Here is a 16,150-nt window from a genome sequence, read left to right on the forward strand (position 1 = left end):
ACTCCTAAAATGTCGTATAGCTTGGTGTCCACAACGTTCGCCATGCCTGCACCTCTTGCTTACTGAAACGCCGTGTGTGTGTGTGCGTGTGTGTGTGTGTGTGTACTGTGTGTGCGGAGGTTCGGCTGGAGCAGGGAGGGCTGAGCAGGAGTGGTGTGTGTACCCAAAATGTTGGCTTGTCCCCGCTGTCGGTGTGTAATGCGCATGCACGGTCCGTCACGAGCTTCTTTTTTTTTTTCTGTTGACAAATTTACGTCGATTCGCTCGGACGTCATCGAAGCGCTGTGCCACTACGGCGACCCCATGACATCCCATATGTATGCGAGTAGGGTATCTTGATGGTGAGCCATGCCGTTTGGACCGTGGACACACTTTTTCATTCATTCAACTTCCCTGAGGTTAAAATGAGATGCAGCCGTCCATTAAAGGAGTTTTCGATTAAAAAAAAATGCATTGATTTCCCATAACGTGTAATCACCCACAAACATCCTCATCCATTAATTTCACTTACTGTGATATTGCAGTCTAAATCCAGAATTGCATAAATTGGTTACAGACAACCACAGCCAAATTAGTTTCGTTTCAAATATGAAATTTACATTTCTCAAATTAGGAAATACTTGAGTTTCCTGGCCTAACAGGTCGCCTACTTGTAGTGCATTGTCTACGTTTCTTAATGCAACAATTTCAGATTAACATCACAGAACGACAATTGGATCATTGCTATTCTTCTTTATTATTGTTATAAATTTCACACGTGACTGTCTTTACGCAATGCGTCAAATAAATAGCATTCAGACGATTTAAGCGACTTAATTGCTATTGGGCATTACGACTTGTGGTTTATATTATTGTCTCTAAAGGCAAAATACCTAATATTAATGTTAATAAGCTACGCATTCATGCTTTTCATTTTCCAGCCCAGCTTCTTAAGAGTGGCAACGGTGTTAGCCTTCACCCAGAATAACATGTGTGCAGTTTGGTCCATGTGTACAGCGCACATGTGATGTAACGTTAAGTCCTGATCCGACTTCCCCACTTTAAACGGCCATTCCCCAGTATAACAGCTCCCGTTTCCATTGTTGTTGTTTTTAACAATAGTTTCAATGTGACCATCCAAGTGTCACTATAGTGCGTCTGCACAGACATGAGCTAGGGACGGTGCGAGTGTATTTGCATCGGAGTACGACTCGAATGTACTGCAAATGTTGTACAGCTGCAGGAGCAGCAGCTGACTGCCCGCCGTGAACCGCCAGCTCCGGACTGGCCATGTTGGATAAGTCGCACTGGCGGCCAACACTGAATGATTTGTCGTTTCACACTGCCAGCTCGCTGAATGCAATCGATTAAACGAGTCGGATAAATACATATACGAGCCGGCCACTGTTGTGTCTTCGGTGGCCCGAGCGTTGATTTGAGCCTGCGACGCATGTTAGCTGGCTAACGTCGAGGTGATGTCGAGGTGGGTCTGATACCAGGACGTCTTCTAGCCAGCGGTTGAAGAGCAGGGGGTAAATATTCCATTAAATGACATGTATTTTTTTTAGGAGCAACATGCCGCCTGACCTTGTTAGCGACTGAAACCGCGGTAAAAAAAGAAAGAAAAGAGAGGGCTTAGCCGTTGGTCTGGGGATGTGATGGTACGCATGTAGATGTTGGGGATGTGTAATATCGCTGTGAACCATCAGCTGATGCCTTTAGCACAGGCCTACTAACCCGGACCCGATCGTGTTAGCGGTACACAGAACATCGCAGACATCGTTTCATGGATAAACAAGTGGCGTTGGGAGATCTTTGGCTCGCAAACACCTGTTTGTTTCGACATGTTTGGCCACCGACGGGCTAACGGGATTAGTGTCAACTAATTAGCATCGCTCCACGCTTGTTTGTCTTGGAGAAGGCGAAATGGTCCTAAATCATGTTTAAAGGTGAATTGCTGTTCAAGGCGTTTTCCTTTGTTTCTGAGCAGGAGGCATCCAGTGGCAGGGTGCCTTATTATATTATTTAGTGTGTTAAGACCAAGGTCACATGCAATAGCCATTCAGGGTAAAGTAATTGCTAATGGGAGTGTGAAATCTTGGACTGCCCCTTTTTTTATTGATGTGGGCCTGACATGTGATACTCACACGTTCATGTTTGTGCGGTATAATGAACATTGCAGGTAGTGTGAGAAGCACCTGTCTGTTCAAAGCTTGGTGATGGATTAGACACAGATTTATGTCTCTGTCAGCTGCTTAGAATGGCTAACCACCATGCATCCTGCATTAGCGTCACGTAACTGTTACTATCTTCAATTAGTGTATGCATGTAGTTATTACCTATGCATACTTAAAGCGCTACTGAGTATTCATGAAACATCAATAAAACCGATAGAGAAACACTTTAAATAGACATTGTTTGCTGTCACACATTTTCTCTTCAAATTCATGGATTTAATGCTCCTTTAATTTGTTTAAATTAGTTTATGCAAGTGAGTATGGGGCAATTGTAAAGTTTGGGAGATGGACCGTATTGTTAACGTTTAGGCTGATATAATCTCTGATCCAGATGTTCGACAATGTAATGGATCATTTGTGGGTGGAGACTGCAGTTTCTTGGCCGGAAACAATAGAGTGTGAAGGTTGGAGTTACGCATTGTTTCCTGTTATGTTACTGATTTATTCTTCCTAAGATTAACTCATTAGCAAGTGCTGTATGGAGGAGGAACACAGGTTTTTCTACAGTGGCCAGTCCCCATACAATTTGTCTAGGGACGTTGGCGTCTGAATAGGACGTTTGAGTTTGTCTTTGCACCGACCAAGGGAAATGTTAAGTTGACTGATGCTGGCCGAATTTTCCGTCACTGTTGGCCAAGGATTTGTCTGGTCTTGTCTGTCATTAGACTTTAGATGTTAATCTAAAATCAGATTTGTGAGTCTAAACCAGATCTAATCTCGGATCCAGCAGTCCAACTATGTTATAGCAGCATTTATGGAGGGGAGATGGCAAAAGAGCCTGGGCCCGGAAATTAGAAACAGATAAGGAGGAAGGGCGCCTTGTTTCCTGTTTTTTACCTATGCAAAACTAATTTGCATGAGTTTAAAGCTTTCAGAAGGGGATTTGAATAAGTGTATTCCTACAGTGGTATTCTACACAGTGTTGACATGAATCTTTTAGAGATTTTTTACAGTTAACTTACTTGTGCTGACCGCCAATTATGCGATTACAGATCCCCGACTCTCGCAATATGAATGGTTGAAATAAGTATGAAGTGAAAGAAAGTGAAAATAATGTTAGCCCAGATTTGAGCTTTTCTGCCATCAGAGTCTAAATAATTAAAATAAAGTCTGCCTTGTGAGACTAAGCCAGATCTTACTCAGAATGTACACTATGTGATGGTGAATCACCCTTTACTTTAGCATCATTTCACACATCACACATTTATTACATTTTCTCAACACATGTACCATCTGCAGACCACAGCATAGCCTAGCCTTTCTTGTGAATTTGCTGAAATGTCACAATTGTGTCTGTACAACCACATTCTCTGCAGGCTGGCAGAGGCCTGCATGCATCTATAACGTCAGCCATGTTTTGGAAGTTTGACCTACATGCTTCGTCCCACCTGGAGGCACTGCTGGAGAAGGATGATGTCACACTCACAGAGCTTATGGATGAGGAGGACGTACTGCAAGAATGCAAGGCCCAGAACAGGAGGTCAGGAATTCGCCTTCTGACATCTCATCTAGTAACAGCTGACGCTTACATTGGGCATGTCATCTTTTTTTATATATATATATCCTCTGATGCCTTCATGTTGTAAGGTGTACTTCCTGTTTCCTGTTCTAGGCTCCTCCTGTTCTTGTCTCAGGACAACTGCATGCAGGAGCTACTGCGTCTCATCACCACAGTGCCCCCTGCAGGTGTCGAGGAGATGAAGCGCTTCAAGTAACGGTCACTCACTGTACATGATGTTACATGGACATTGGTTGTGTTATATGTAATACAGAAGAGGTGTAGTTTATGAGGTCAGAGAACAAATGGAGATATAATCTTTTGAGTTGTTGCACCAGTTGCACCAATTTTTATAAACATTTTTTTATAAAACATGGTATCAAGATACAGCCCTCTGAGCATATTGCTTGTGAGTTCCTTGATTAACAAATCATTATTGCAAAGGGTGAATTACATCATGCTTTTGCATAAGCCAGTACACCACCGTGACATTTAAACCAACTCTGTAATCAAAAGCATCCATTTCAGTCTTGATCTAGAAAAATCGATGTCTAGGACACGATCCTCTGTCCTCAAGAAGTCGTGGTTGTGTGTGTGTGTGTGTGTGTGTGTCTGTGTCTGTGTCTGTGTCTGTGTGGGTGGGTGATGATGGGCGGCAGGTATCCGAACATCGCGTGTGAGCTGTTGACCAGTGACGTGGGCGTCATCAACGACAAGCTGGGTAACGAACAGCCACTGTTGGACACACTCTACGGCTTCCTGGAGCAGCCGTCGCCGCTCAACCCACTGCTGGCCTCCTTCTTCAGCAAGACCGTCGGGAACCTCATCACACGCAAGACAGAGCAGGTAGGCTCACAGGTATACGTGAATGGACATTGTCTTCCAATAGCTCTCCATGGATCAAGGTGCACGGTTAAAGGTCCCATGACATGCCACCAGGTGTGAGTGTGATTGGCCTCAGATTTTAGGAAGGGCTGGTTAGGCTAACCACACTCACACCTGGTGGCATGTCATGGGACATTAAAAGCTACGGTAGGTATTTATTTGAGAAGCATTTGTTTTCATATTTGTTAAAATTGTCTTGACATCGTAACAGCAATCAATAAATCAAATGCTCTGACAATTTATTTTTTAAAAGCCGATATCTGGGGTGTCGCAGGTATGTAATAAGCCTATCCAGGCATTCAGACATGATGATGGCCTACCTACCTTTCTGTCCTACCCGGCTACTTGCACTCTTCCTGTGCACTCGTTGCGAATGACAGGAGTCTAACACAAGGCTAGGCAGACATATCGCTAAAGCTGTTGAGCTATTCATGTGTTTGGGAGAGTGGGTAACGAGGAAGGCCTTAGGGAGGGGTGAATTCTTTCAGTTGGACACTTAAAATATCTTGTTTATTCTGGCTGGGTTCACAAGATGGCCTACCCTAGATTTAAGTGAAGACAACCTACCAAGTTCCACCTCAGGCTTTACAAGTGGCGTAAAGTGTAGCAAAATAAATATCCACAAATCACTTGTTGTTCATTGGGTGATCATGGGCTGAATGCCCATCATGTAAAATGATATTTTCTAATGTTGTTTTCATCTTCGCTTATGTAGAACGTTGGCTGAATTGTGACTGGTATTTCATGTGTTCCTGTTCTGCAGTCTTCTCCTAGAAGCTATCCGTAGGCCCGTTTTGCAGTGGGGTTTTATACAATGTACATTGGGTTGGAATCTGATTAGGTGATCAGCTTCCTGCGGGGGAAGGAGGGTTTCCTGTCCCTGGTGCTGAAGCATATCGACACGTCGGCCATGATGGACGTGCTCCTGCGGCTCATCAGCTGTGTGGAGCCAGCGTCTCTCAGACAGAAGACCCTCCACGTACGTCTCACTTTACACACACACATCTACACTAGAGCCCGAGCGATATATCGGCCGATATTAGGCATTTTCCAAACTATCGGTATCGGCCAATTAAAAGAAAAACGGCCGATTTTCTTTTTTTTTTCTTTTTGGGGGGTTATTGTTTTTTTCTTTAAAGGACTTTGAGTTTCATATCTTAAGTTTTTATTTTTATACATTTTATTTATCAAAACTTTGATAAATTTTGATTTCGACATTTCTGTTGTGACACTAAAACGATAAAATAAAGTTTATTTTTAAACTGCATTCCCTTTTTATTTTGGTGAGGACTCATAAATAACTACAAATAACCAATGTTAGGGAAAATATTTGTATCGGTATCGGCCTTAAAAATCCTGTATCGGTCAGGCTCTAATCTACACACTGACTGACCCACACACACACACACACACACACACACAGTGATATCTGTGTGTTTCTCATCCACAGTGGCTGAATGAAGAGAAGCTAGCCCAGAGATTAATAGAACTCATTCACCCTGAGAGAGACGAGGAGGTAATAATTCACACCAACAAACTATTTAAACATTTCTTTAAATTATTACAACTACAACTGGACTGGAACGCGTGTGTGTGTGTGTGTGTGTGTGTGTGTGTGTGTGTGTGTGTGTGTGTGTGTGTGTGTGTGTGTGTGTGTGTGTGTGTGTGTGTGTGTGTGTGTGTGTGTGTGTGTCTTTCAGCGTCAATCCAACGCATCTCAAACCTTGTGTGACATCATTCGTCTGAGCAGAGACCAGGCCAATCAGATGCAAGAGATCTCTGAATCTGACCCGTTGCTCTCAGCCTTGGAGTCGTAAGGAACCAATGCACATGCACACGCACACACACTGGGCATCTTTACACCTATACTTAACTTGATTTAATGGCATTAGTGCACCAACCTCCTGCCCGCTTTCGGACAAAAATGTTCTTGACAAAGTCAACAAGATACTTAAATAGTAGATAGAATCTATATTTAGATTTTCTTAATTAATTTAATTTTGTTTGGTGCTACTATTAAGACCTTTCAAGGGAACTTAGGGCTGATGTGCATTACACAACATGCAAGACATGCGGAGTCAGGCATGGTTTCATCGTGTTCACCCAGATACACCACTAAGAATGTTATGATGAGGCACCACACCACCTGCAACCTAAAACAAAACTCGCTAGTGGTCTGCTGCCACTAGATGTGTCAGCTATGGGAGGCAAACCCAGATGTGTTTATGTTCTCCCCTGTTTTCAACTTGGTTGGTTTGGTCTGAACAAATCAAAGGAGCGGAGGGTTCAGACCTCCATAACCAAAACAGACAGGACAATCCAAGCTAGTACACAAAACAATAGAAAGAAGTGTTGAGGTGTGAAAGCCGTCTATACACACACACACACACACACACACACACACACACACACACACACACACACACACACACACACACACACACACACACACACACACACACACACACACACACTTTCCCAGTGTGTATTTGGATGTTAGCTCTTGTTTATTTGTGTTATTCAGGCAGGAGTGTGTGGGACAGTTGCTGCAGAACATGTTCTCAGGTGAGAGAACCGAGAGCTGCATCGTGAATGGAGTCCAAGTTCTCCTCACCCTGCTGGAGATCCGGAGGCCGGTGTGAGTACGACCAGACCCTTCATTTGTGCCGTATTCAATCCAATCCTAACCTTTTGCCTGTTTTCACCAATGCTAAAAAATTTAAAATGATGTGGAGAAATGATGGTCAGATAAAACGAAATCAGTATCCGTCTGTCTCGCTTAATAAATACATGAATTAAGAAACGTTGGAGGAGAAAAGTATATCTTGTGTGGTAGATCGAGGTGCACCATTTATTTATTTCACAACCAAAAATGTAATGAATGCAATTTAAGCAAATTTGTAACTGCTGGCACGGTGCCCTACCTATGCTTTCCGTTGCGTCATGATCTCTATAGTCTCGCTCTCTCGCTCTCTCGCTCTCTCACTCTCTCGCTCTCTCACTCTCTCACTCTCTCGCTCTCTCGCTCCAGCTGTTGCGGTGTGGTTTAAAAAAAACAGCGGGTGATGAGTAATTTGTAACACATGTCACCAACCCGCCTGTTCTCTAATCAGGCCCCCAGAGCCACGCCCCCTCCTATCTCCCCCCTCCAGACAGAGCTCCGCCCCCCCACACCTCAAACCAAACAATGAGTCTGACAATGTTAAGCCACTGTTGAACCAACCTGCTGTGTAGTCATTGCAGCTCATGTGTTGTGTGTATATGTATGCGTCATGTATAACCTCAGGGTTGACGGCGTTATGGATGCTCAGGGATTTGAGAGAAGTTACAACGTCAACAGCAGTATCTTATTGGCCATCCAACCACAACTGATCCACTTCCACCAGCTGCTGCTGGCCCCGCCCAAGGTAACAGGAGAACCTATCGGGCGCTCCCATAGTGTGCATACCACAAATCATTCTTGGAGTAGATCTGTTCATCATCAATGCTGTCCATCACAAACCAAGCATCCTAAACATGGTACAGCATAGTATGGCGTATGACAATGATGAACAAAATGGGCTTTCTATGATTGCTCGTGTATTACAGTTCTCACAATAACTTGTTTGTGTGTGTGTGTGTGTGTGTGTGTGCATCCGTGTGTGTGCTCGTGTGCGTCCGTGTGTGTGTGTGTGCGTCCGTGTGTGTGTGTATGTGTCTGTCTGTGTGTGTGTGTGTGTGTGTGTGTGTGTGTGTGTGTGTGTGTGTGTGTGCGTCCGTGTGTATGTATGTGTCTGTCTGTGTGTGTGTGTGTGTGTGTGCGTCTGTGTGTGTGTATGTGTGCGGGCGTGTGTGTGTGTGTGTGTGTGTGCTCGTCCGTGTGTGTGTGTGTGTGCTTGTTTGCGTCCATGTGTGTGGGTGTGTGCGTCCGTGCGTCCATGTGTGTGTGTGTGTGCGTCCGTGCGTGCGTGTGTGTCTGTGTGTGTGTGTGCTCGTGTGCGTCCGTGCGTGCGTGTGCTCGTGTGCGTCCGTGTGTGTCTGTGTGTGTGTCCGTGCGTCCATGCGTGCGTGCGCTCGTGTGCGTCCGTGCGTCCGTGCGTGTGTGCGTGTAGTGCAGTCCCATGCTGACCTCCATGGGTCTCCTGGAGGAGCCCCTGGGGAACACCCGTCTGCACGTGGCGCGGCTGGTGGCCTCGCTGCTGTACACCAGCTCCGCCAGCCACGCCGTGGTGGCCCAGACCCTCTGGCAGCTCAACACCATGGACGTGCTGCTGGTGAGGCCCCACCCAGCCGTGGTCCATGTCCGTGCTGCCCATTGGAGACTATGGTGGGGGGATCGCGGTCCTCTACGGGGCCGGGGGCATGCCCCTCCCGGAGAAGAATTAGAATGGATTTCATTTAAATGCGTCCGTCTGGGGAATTTGAGAAAAAATATAAGACACATCAATTACTGACAAATTACTTACTTACAAACTGCTGGTACTGATGTGAATGTCAATTAAATTCAATTAAATAGAGCTTTATTGGCGTGGACAATTAACACTTACATTGTCAAATGCAAGTGTTTAAAATGAAAAGAAAAAACGATTATCCATCAAAGCTATTATTAATTAATCTATCCATCTCTCTGATCTGTTATCCATAGATCTGAAGGGATAATGTTTGTACTCTGTCCCTCGCTGACAAACGTACCTTGTTGTGAAACAGGGCTTGTTCTTTAAATACACCTGGAACAACTTCCTCCACCTCCAAGTCGAGCTCTGCGTAGCTGCCATCCTCAGACCCTGTGCCCACGAGATGAGACTCCAACCTGACCTGGGATCGCAGGAAACGTCCCTGCTCCCTCCTCCCCAGGAGGCCTCAAAGGAGAAGGGTTTGGCCGAGGCCCTAAATTCAGACTTGGGAACAGCCCAGAACCCTGAAAGCTCTGCTCATAACACAATGGTAGCACATGTAAGTGTCTCTCTCTCTGTCTCTCTTGCCATCCCTCTACCCGGACATTCACTCCTGACTTGGCTGGACCCTTTTATTCTGGAACAAAGGGGTCTTGTAGCTTATACTTCTCGCTCTCTCTGCCCCTTCTCAGTTGTTTCAGCACTGCCGACTAGTCCAGAGGATTCTTGATGCTTGGGAAGAAAACGATAAGATTCAGTAGGCAACTCTTTTTTTATTAGGTTTTACAACATACATACTTGCTTGCGTTTGTGTGTGTGCGTACATTTCAACTTCCTGGTTTCCAGGGTAACGGGTGGGATGAGGAGAGGGTACATGGGTCACCTGACCAGGATCGCCAACACAGTGGTCCACAACCTGGAGAAAGGACCGGTTCATGCTCAGATCAGCGGCCTCATCACAGGTTTGGTTGTTTGTTTTGTTGCATGGATTTTTAGAGGGATACCACTGATTTACAATCATGCAAGTATGTCATATTATTGTCCTTCCCATTTAATGTATTGAATGTCTGTGTGTGCGTGGGTGTGTGTTTGTGTGTGTGTGTGTCTTTATCTCTGTCTATATGTGTCTGTATTGTCTGTCTGTGTGTTTGTGTTGTTGCAGAGCTCCCTGAAGACTGCAGGGGGCGCTGGGAGACCTTTGTGGAGCAGACTTTAAAAGAGACAAACAGGAAAAACACCATCGACTTGGTAAACACACATTCACACATCCACTGTGAACGCATTCACGCCTGTCAAAAGGAGACATACTGTACGTGCAGGTCTGCAGCTGCGGTCTGTGTGTGTGTTCTAGGTCGGCACTCGCTCCCTGAGGCATTCCTCTGAGGACGACATGGAGAGCCCCTTCCCCAAAGAGCTCACCCTGCAACAGGTGCGCACATCCTTACAGCAATCACACTTAGATGTTTATATTCATATTGAATCCTAATCCTAATATTTAACTAGCTTTTGACCTTTGACCTTTAATCAAGACATTAAGAGCAAATTGTTGTTTAGAATGGCGGCCTAACCCTTTTGAGGGATGGTGGTAGGGCCTAAAGAGAAATGTCAGAAGTTAAGACGTCAGCAAACATCGAAACATTTCCATCACACCCACTGCTTGCATACATCACAATAGGCCATGACATAAATGGCATACAGTCGACCACACAAGCATCACTCAGGCAGCTAGTAAAAATGAGGCGACAACCGCAGGACAAGACTAGCATACAACAGCAGTAAGACAAACAGTCAGCAGCAAGAGAGCAGGAGAATGCATGAGACAATGGTATGCAGCCAGCAGACACGGGTTGGAGCATATTAGTGGGAAACAGCTGCATGTATCACTGAGAATGTCCACAATAGAGTCCTTGAAAACTGACTTTAACATTGTAAAATGTACCCATTATTCAAGGCCTTCTCGGACTACCAGATCCAACAGATGACGGCTAACTTTGTCGATCAGTTTGGCTTCAACGACGAGGAATTCACGGACGCTGAAGACAGAATTGCGTACGTGATTATAATGATTCTTGATGATCATTCCTTGATTGAAACGGTTGGGACTGTTGCCTGATGTGTGTTAATGAAGTGCCTGTGATTTTGCAGAGCCACCTTCGACCAGATTGCAGAGATCAATATCAACATCGACGCAGGCCATGATAGTGTGAGTAGTCAACCCAGCGCAACGTGCAGGTTTAGAGCAACGGTTCTTTAACTAAGGCTCGGGACCCAGAGCAGTGCCTGACAGCGTGCCGAGCCTCTGGTCTTATGTCAAGAGTACTCATTTCATGATTTGCTTCATTTTGTTCTTAAAATAAATTAATAAATTGCATCTACGTCATACATGCGACGCTTTCCAGATTTAACCAGGGCTCGCCCGCTCCGTCTCTCTCTCTGTCTCCCTGTCCCTCCCGGCGCCAGCAGGCCAACACGGCTGTGTTTGAGGCCTGCTCCAAAGAGAAGATCCAGTCGTTTGATGACGATGAAGAGGACATCTGGGAGGAGAAGGAGATTAACTATGCAACACAAACCAAGTCTCGCAACCGGTACGGGGATCCACACACACACACACACACACACACACTAGTGCCATACACATCTATGCATGCACAAACTCTTGGGTTAAGCATAGTAGAATAGTATACACCTTTCCTAAAAAAAACATTCGACAGACATGCACACACAAATGGTTATATGCATTCTACATGTATACATTTATGTTATTACTATCTTACTACAAATGTGTTAGACACATATCAGTATGTATTGTCTGTACACAGGGCCTCATTCTGTGTGTGTGTTTGTGTCTGTGTGTGTGTGTGTCTGTGTGTGTGTCTGTGTCTGTGTTTGTGTGTGTCTGTGTGTGTGTCTGTGTGTGTGTGTGTGTGTGTGTGTGTGTGTGTCTGTGTGTGTGTGTGTGTGTCTGTGTGCTCGTGCTCGTGTTGATAAAGGTTTGGAGGCTCCAGATCGTCCCAGGGCGCCGCGGTCGCCAGCTCTCCGTCTGACAGGACGCCTGACCCCCAAGGCTCTGAGAAGACGAGGAGACCAGAAGCTGAGCCGGAGCCCAACGGGCCCCTGGACCCCTTCTCAAGTCTGGCCCCTCCGGAGAACACGCAAAGTGAGAGCAACCACGTATGCATGTGCCGCCGTTCATGTCATGCCACGATTGAGGGGGCTTGGATTTGGGCCACGTCTCAGCTTAAACCTGCACCATGTTACTCTTGTTCTGCGGACGGCATCTCCGTTGAAACATACCTGAACTGGACACGTTATCCAATCCGTCTGGGGAATCTTTCTCTTTACACTGTTTTATTCTGGCCCACTTTTGCCCCCCACCACTTTGCGAAATACAAAATAAGTATACAGCTATCTACCACTCAAGCCAGCAGAGGCTGTCAATGGGAGAAGGTACATGGTACAGGTTTACAGCATAGGTGCAGATGGGTGCCAGAGTTGCGTTGTACATGCTGTGTGTGGTGTGATGTACAGACCCAGGAATGGGCTGGGTGGCCGACTTTGGAGAGGTGAATTCCAAAGCTCCTGCGGCGGGCGGGGGTTTCTCGGCCTGGGACAGTCCTGCCTCCAAACCAGTTTCCACGGAGACGGAGGAGAAGGGGTGGGCCAAGTTCACTGACTTCCAGCCCTTCTGCTGGTGAGTGTGGCCGGGCGTGCCCGCCGAGCTCGGTGTAGAATGAAGGTGTGGCAATTGAGAAGTAGAGTGATTTATTGTTGCTTAATCGCCGGTGGCATGTCATTGTAGAAGACAGATTGAAGTGAAGTATTTATGTTTGCATATATTGGGTTGCTTTGAAAATGAAGTGACAGAAGTAGTACAAAAAAACCTCAACAGGGGCTTCTAATCTTTGTTGAAGCACTGGTCCAAAACCCTTTTGGCTTAAGGGGACCGTCATAAATCCTGGCTGAAAGTCAACAGCTTTGTGGCGCCTGACTGCTGTGAACACATGGCGTCTGTGTTCTCTTGGTCGTCTGTCCTCCTCAGCTCGGAGACTGGCCCCAGGTGCAGCTCCCCCGTGGACGCAGAGCTGAGGACCGTGGACAAAGCCGAACCCAACCAGAACCGTAGGTTGGCTGCGTTGCGGCTGGATGCGCCCACCACCAACACTGCTTAAAGGTCGTATCAGCGATGCTAGGCCGAAACATAAATGATCCCATTCATCTGATCTGTCCTCACGGTCCGTTGTCCGCCCGCCCCAGAAGCAGGCCTTCAACAGAATAAATAGTATTCCAACCAATCACCGACAAGGGGTGGGTGTTGTGGGGTTTTGCCCTGCGTTCGTGACATGTTTTTACTGGATGCACGAAACACGGAAGGGAGGGGCGAGCGGACTCTGTTGGTTTGGGATCTGGCTTCAAACACCAACAGAAGTGACGTCACCCAACATCACTGATACAACCTTTAAGAGCTGCATACAAAGCCAAAATTACATTCTATTCCCAACTTTTTGCCACAGATTAATGGGAAATGTACGGTAAAAATGGGAACAAAATGTATTTTATTTCCTACTAACTCAACCAGCCTAGAGGTATCTGCCACGCCGAGCTCATTTTTTTATATCCATTGTTTACACTTTGAGTCAGCCAGCGATTGTGTATTAATCGTTTTTTTGCTTCATCGGTAATATACCTCTGAAGAATAAGTCCTTCTCATAATGTCTATGGGAAGGAACATGGGGCTTTTCCAATCTATTTTCGACTGGGTCTTTGGAGGCGGTGCCATTCAAATAGTAAACGATTATTAATGCTGCTTTAACGGCACCGACGATCCAAAAGCCCAGTCGAAACTAGAGTGGAAACAGTGTGTCGTTCCAAACGTGACGCAGCTTCTACTTCCCCACCAGCTCCAGAGTTTGCTATGTACGATCACTCCAAAGCCCCCTTCATTCTCCCACAGACGTCTGACCGAGGGAACCGGGAGCCTCGGAGGCGGGGCTTATTCCCCAGAGGCCTATTCAAACTGAAACGTGCGACATAATTAGATCTTCAAAAGGGCAGCATGCGCCCGCGTCCCCCGTCCTTCAGTGAACCCCTCTCCCTCTGCCACCCCCCCAGCCTGCGTGTGGAGCGTGTGCGTGGCCAGGAAGGCCCCGCTGGTGGCCTCCGACAGCTCCTCCTCCGGCAGCTCCGACAGCGACGAGGAGGAGGACAAGGGCCGCTCCGTCTCCATGGATACCGCTGCCCCCCCGGAGACGGCCAGCGCGGTTGCCGGCGGCGGCGGCAGCAGCAGCACCCTACGGGGCCCCGGCAACGCAAACAACGACAAGGTGGTCATGGCCAGGTACACAACGACGCACACACAAACACACAAATAATAAAATCACTGGTGTTAGGTACACACATAACGGGTACACAACGACGCACACACAAACACACAAATAATAAAATCACTGGTGTTAGGTACACACACAACGGGTACACAACGAATCACACACACAAACACATAAATAATAAACACTGGTGTTGGGTACACACACAACGGGTGCACAACGACGCACACACAAATAATGAACACACTGGTGTTAGGTACACACACAATGGGTACACATCGAAGCACACACAAACACACAAATAATAAAACACTGGTATTAGGTACACACACGGTCCAGGACGGAAATTGATACCCAGTCATGAAACCTGCAGGAAACAACGTTTCCTCATGAATCAAAGGCTGACTTAATGCTGACGTCGCTAAACAAATGGAGGACACAAGAGGGACTAAGGCGAGGTTCCTGTTTTTAGATTCGGCAGGGAAAGGTTGTTAACTCTCTGTATCTCGCTGTTGCTTAACACTCACACTTTAGGAAATGAAAACAGGTGCAAATAAATTGTTGGCATGGATTCTGCTGACCGTAGCAAAAGGACTGATATGATAGATGTCTCTGCTTGGGTAGATAAGCCTCTTTTTGCTATGATGGCAAGACTCTTTCTATCGTTTAAATGGAGACTGGAGATTGAGCGAAAGCGTTGGATTCTGCTACCAGAGACAGTGCACTGCTGAACTGGAGTAATCCAGCACTATAGAATGCCTTAGTACCATTGTAACATGACTACAATACTACGACAGAGTCCTCAGGCACACTTTGTGGTTAACATCTTGTGTTGTGTTGTGCTGCTACTGATATAGCCATTATGGTTCCTCATAGCGAAGGGTATAATGTTACCACGCAGTGATTCCCCTCCCGTTGCCTTGGCAGAGGGAGTCGTGGCTACGAGCAACCAGGGAAAGAACCGTCCGTGTAATCTGATCCTGAACCATTTCAACATCTGAAGCTGTATTTATCCCTCGATGTCTTTTATACACCCAAATACACTAGACTGGCTGGGCTGAAAATAAACTGTGTGTGTGTGTGTGTGTGTGTGTGTGTGTGTGTGTGTGTGTGTGTGTGTGTGTGTGTGTGTGTGTGGTGATTGGACTCAGTCTAGGATAGTGACTCTGTGTCTCTACTCACAGTGAAGCAGACAAGATGGCTGCGGAGGGGAAGTTGGCCGACGACAAAGGAAAAGGAAGCGGGAAGGAGAGTGACGCGCTCCCTAGCACGACGACCGAACGCCCTGCTGCGGGTCAACAGTAAGTGTGTGTGTGTGTGTGTGTGTGTGTGTGTCTGTGTATGTTTCCATGGAAACTATGTTTTGGTGTGTAAACAAACTGAATTACAGAAGAAATAAGATTGACTGAAACAACATCAAATGTAACTTCTCCGTTGACTTAACACAAATGCGTGAGAAAAGATCCCTCTCTCCTTATGTGGAGAATCCCAGTCCAGTGGAATGCCTTCTGCAGCGTAATGGGCATGGGAGACGCAGTGGTGTGACGGCCTGTACTCCATGCATCCATGTCCTCTGTGTTCCCCCTCCAGAGTTCCCCCTCTCTCCTCCAACGGGCCGGCCTAACACCCCAGCCTGGAGACTGGACTCCACGCGCACGCCTCCTCCATCTCCACACACACACACACACACACACACACACACACACACACACACACACACACACACACACACACACACACACACACACACACACACACACACACACACACACACACACACACACACACACACACACACACACACACACACACACACACACACACACCGCCCCCTCCGTTTCCAGGCCACCAGCC

The 16,150-nt window shown here is 46.6% G+C and overlaps 1 protein-coding gene across 1 annotated transcript; it reads left to right on the forward strand.

The window, feature by feature from the left end:
- The first annotated feature begins 3,538 nt into the window (after window positions 1-3,538).
- ppp6r2b (protein phosphatase 6, regulatory subunit 2b) lies at window positions 3,539-15,960 on the forward strand. The gene is made up of 23 exons (XM_079743265.1): window positions 3,539-3,696; window positions 3,829-3,927; window positions 4,374-4,560; window positions 5,441-5,578; window positions 6,050-6,115; window positions 6,300-6,412; window positions 7,124-7,237; window positions 7,886-8,006; window positions 8,691-8,852; window positions 9,286-9,531; window positions 9,665-9,729; window positions 9,819-9,934; window positions 10,135-10,220; window positions 10,324-10,401; window positions 10,924-11,021; window positions 11,118-11,175; window positions 11,433-11,557; window positions 11,963-12,129; window positions 12,507-12,663; window positions 13,012-13,091; window positions 14,082-14,307; window positions 15,481-15,597; window positions 15,887-15,960. The coding sequence occupies exons 1-23, from the start codon at window positions 3,569-3,571 to the stop codon at window positions 15,918-15,920; spliced, it is 2,781 nt and encodes a 926-aa protein (XP_079599391.1). The 5' UTR covers window positions 3,539-3,568; the 3' UTR covers window positions 15,921-15,960.
- Window positions 15,961-16,150: the final 190 nt, after the last annotated feature.

Source organism: Pollachius pollachius, assembly GCF_949987615.1.
Source record: "Pollachius pollachius genome assembly, chromosome: 9".
NCBI classification, from domain to species: Eukaryota; Metazoa; Chordata; class Actinopteri; order Gadiformes; family Gadidae; genus Pollachius; species Pollachius pollachius.

What these genes read in the sequence shown, in the direction of transcription:
- ppp6r2b (XM_079743265.1), top strand. Translation starts at nt 3,569, where the DNA reads ATGTTTTGGAAGTTTGACCTACATGCTTCGTCCCACCTGGAGGCACTG. An exon ending in CTGGAGATCCGGAGGCCGGT is followed by an intron (nt 7,238 to 7,885) that starts GTGAGTACGACC and finishes GTATAACCTCAG; the next exon opens with GGTTGACGGCGTTATGGATG. An exon ending in CCCTCCGGAGAACACGCAAA is followed by an intron (nt 12,130 to 12,506) that starts GTGAGAGCAACC and finishes GTACAGACCCAG; the next exon opens with GAATGGGCTGGGTGGCCGAC.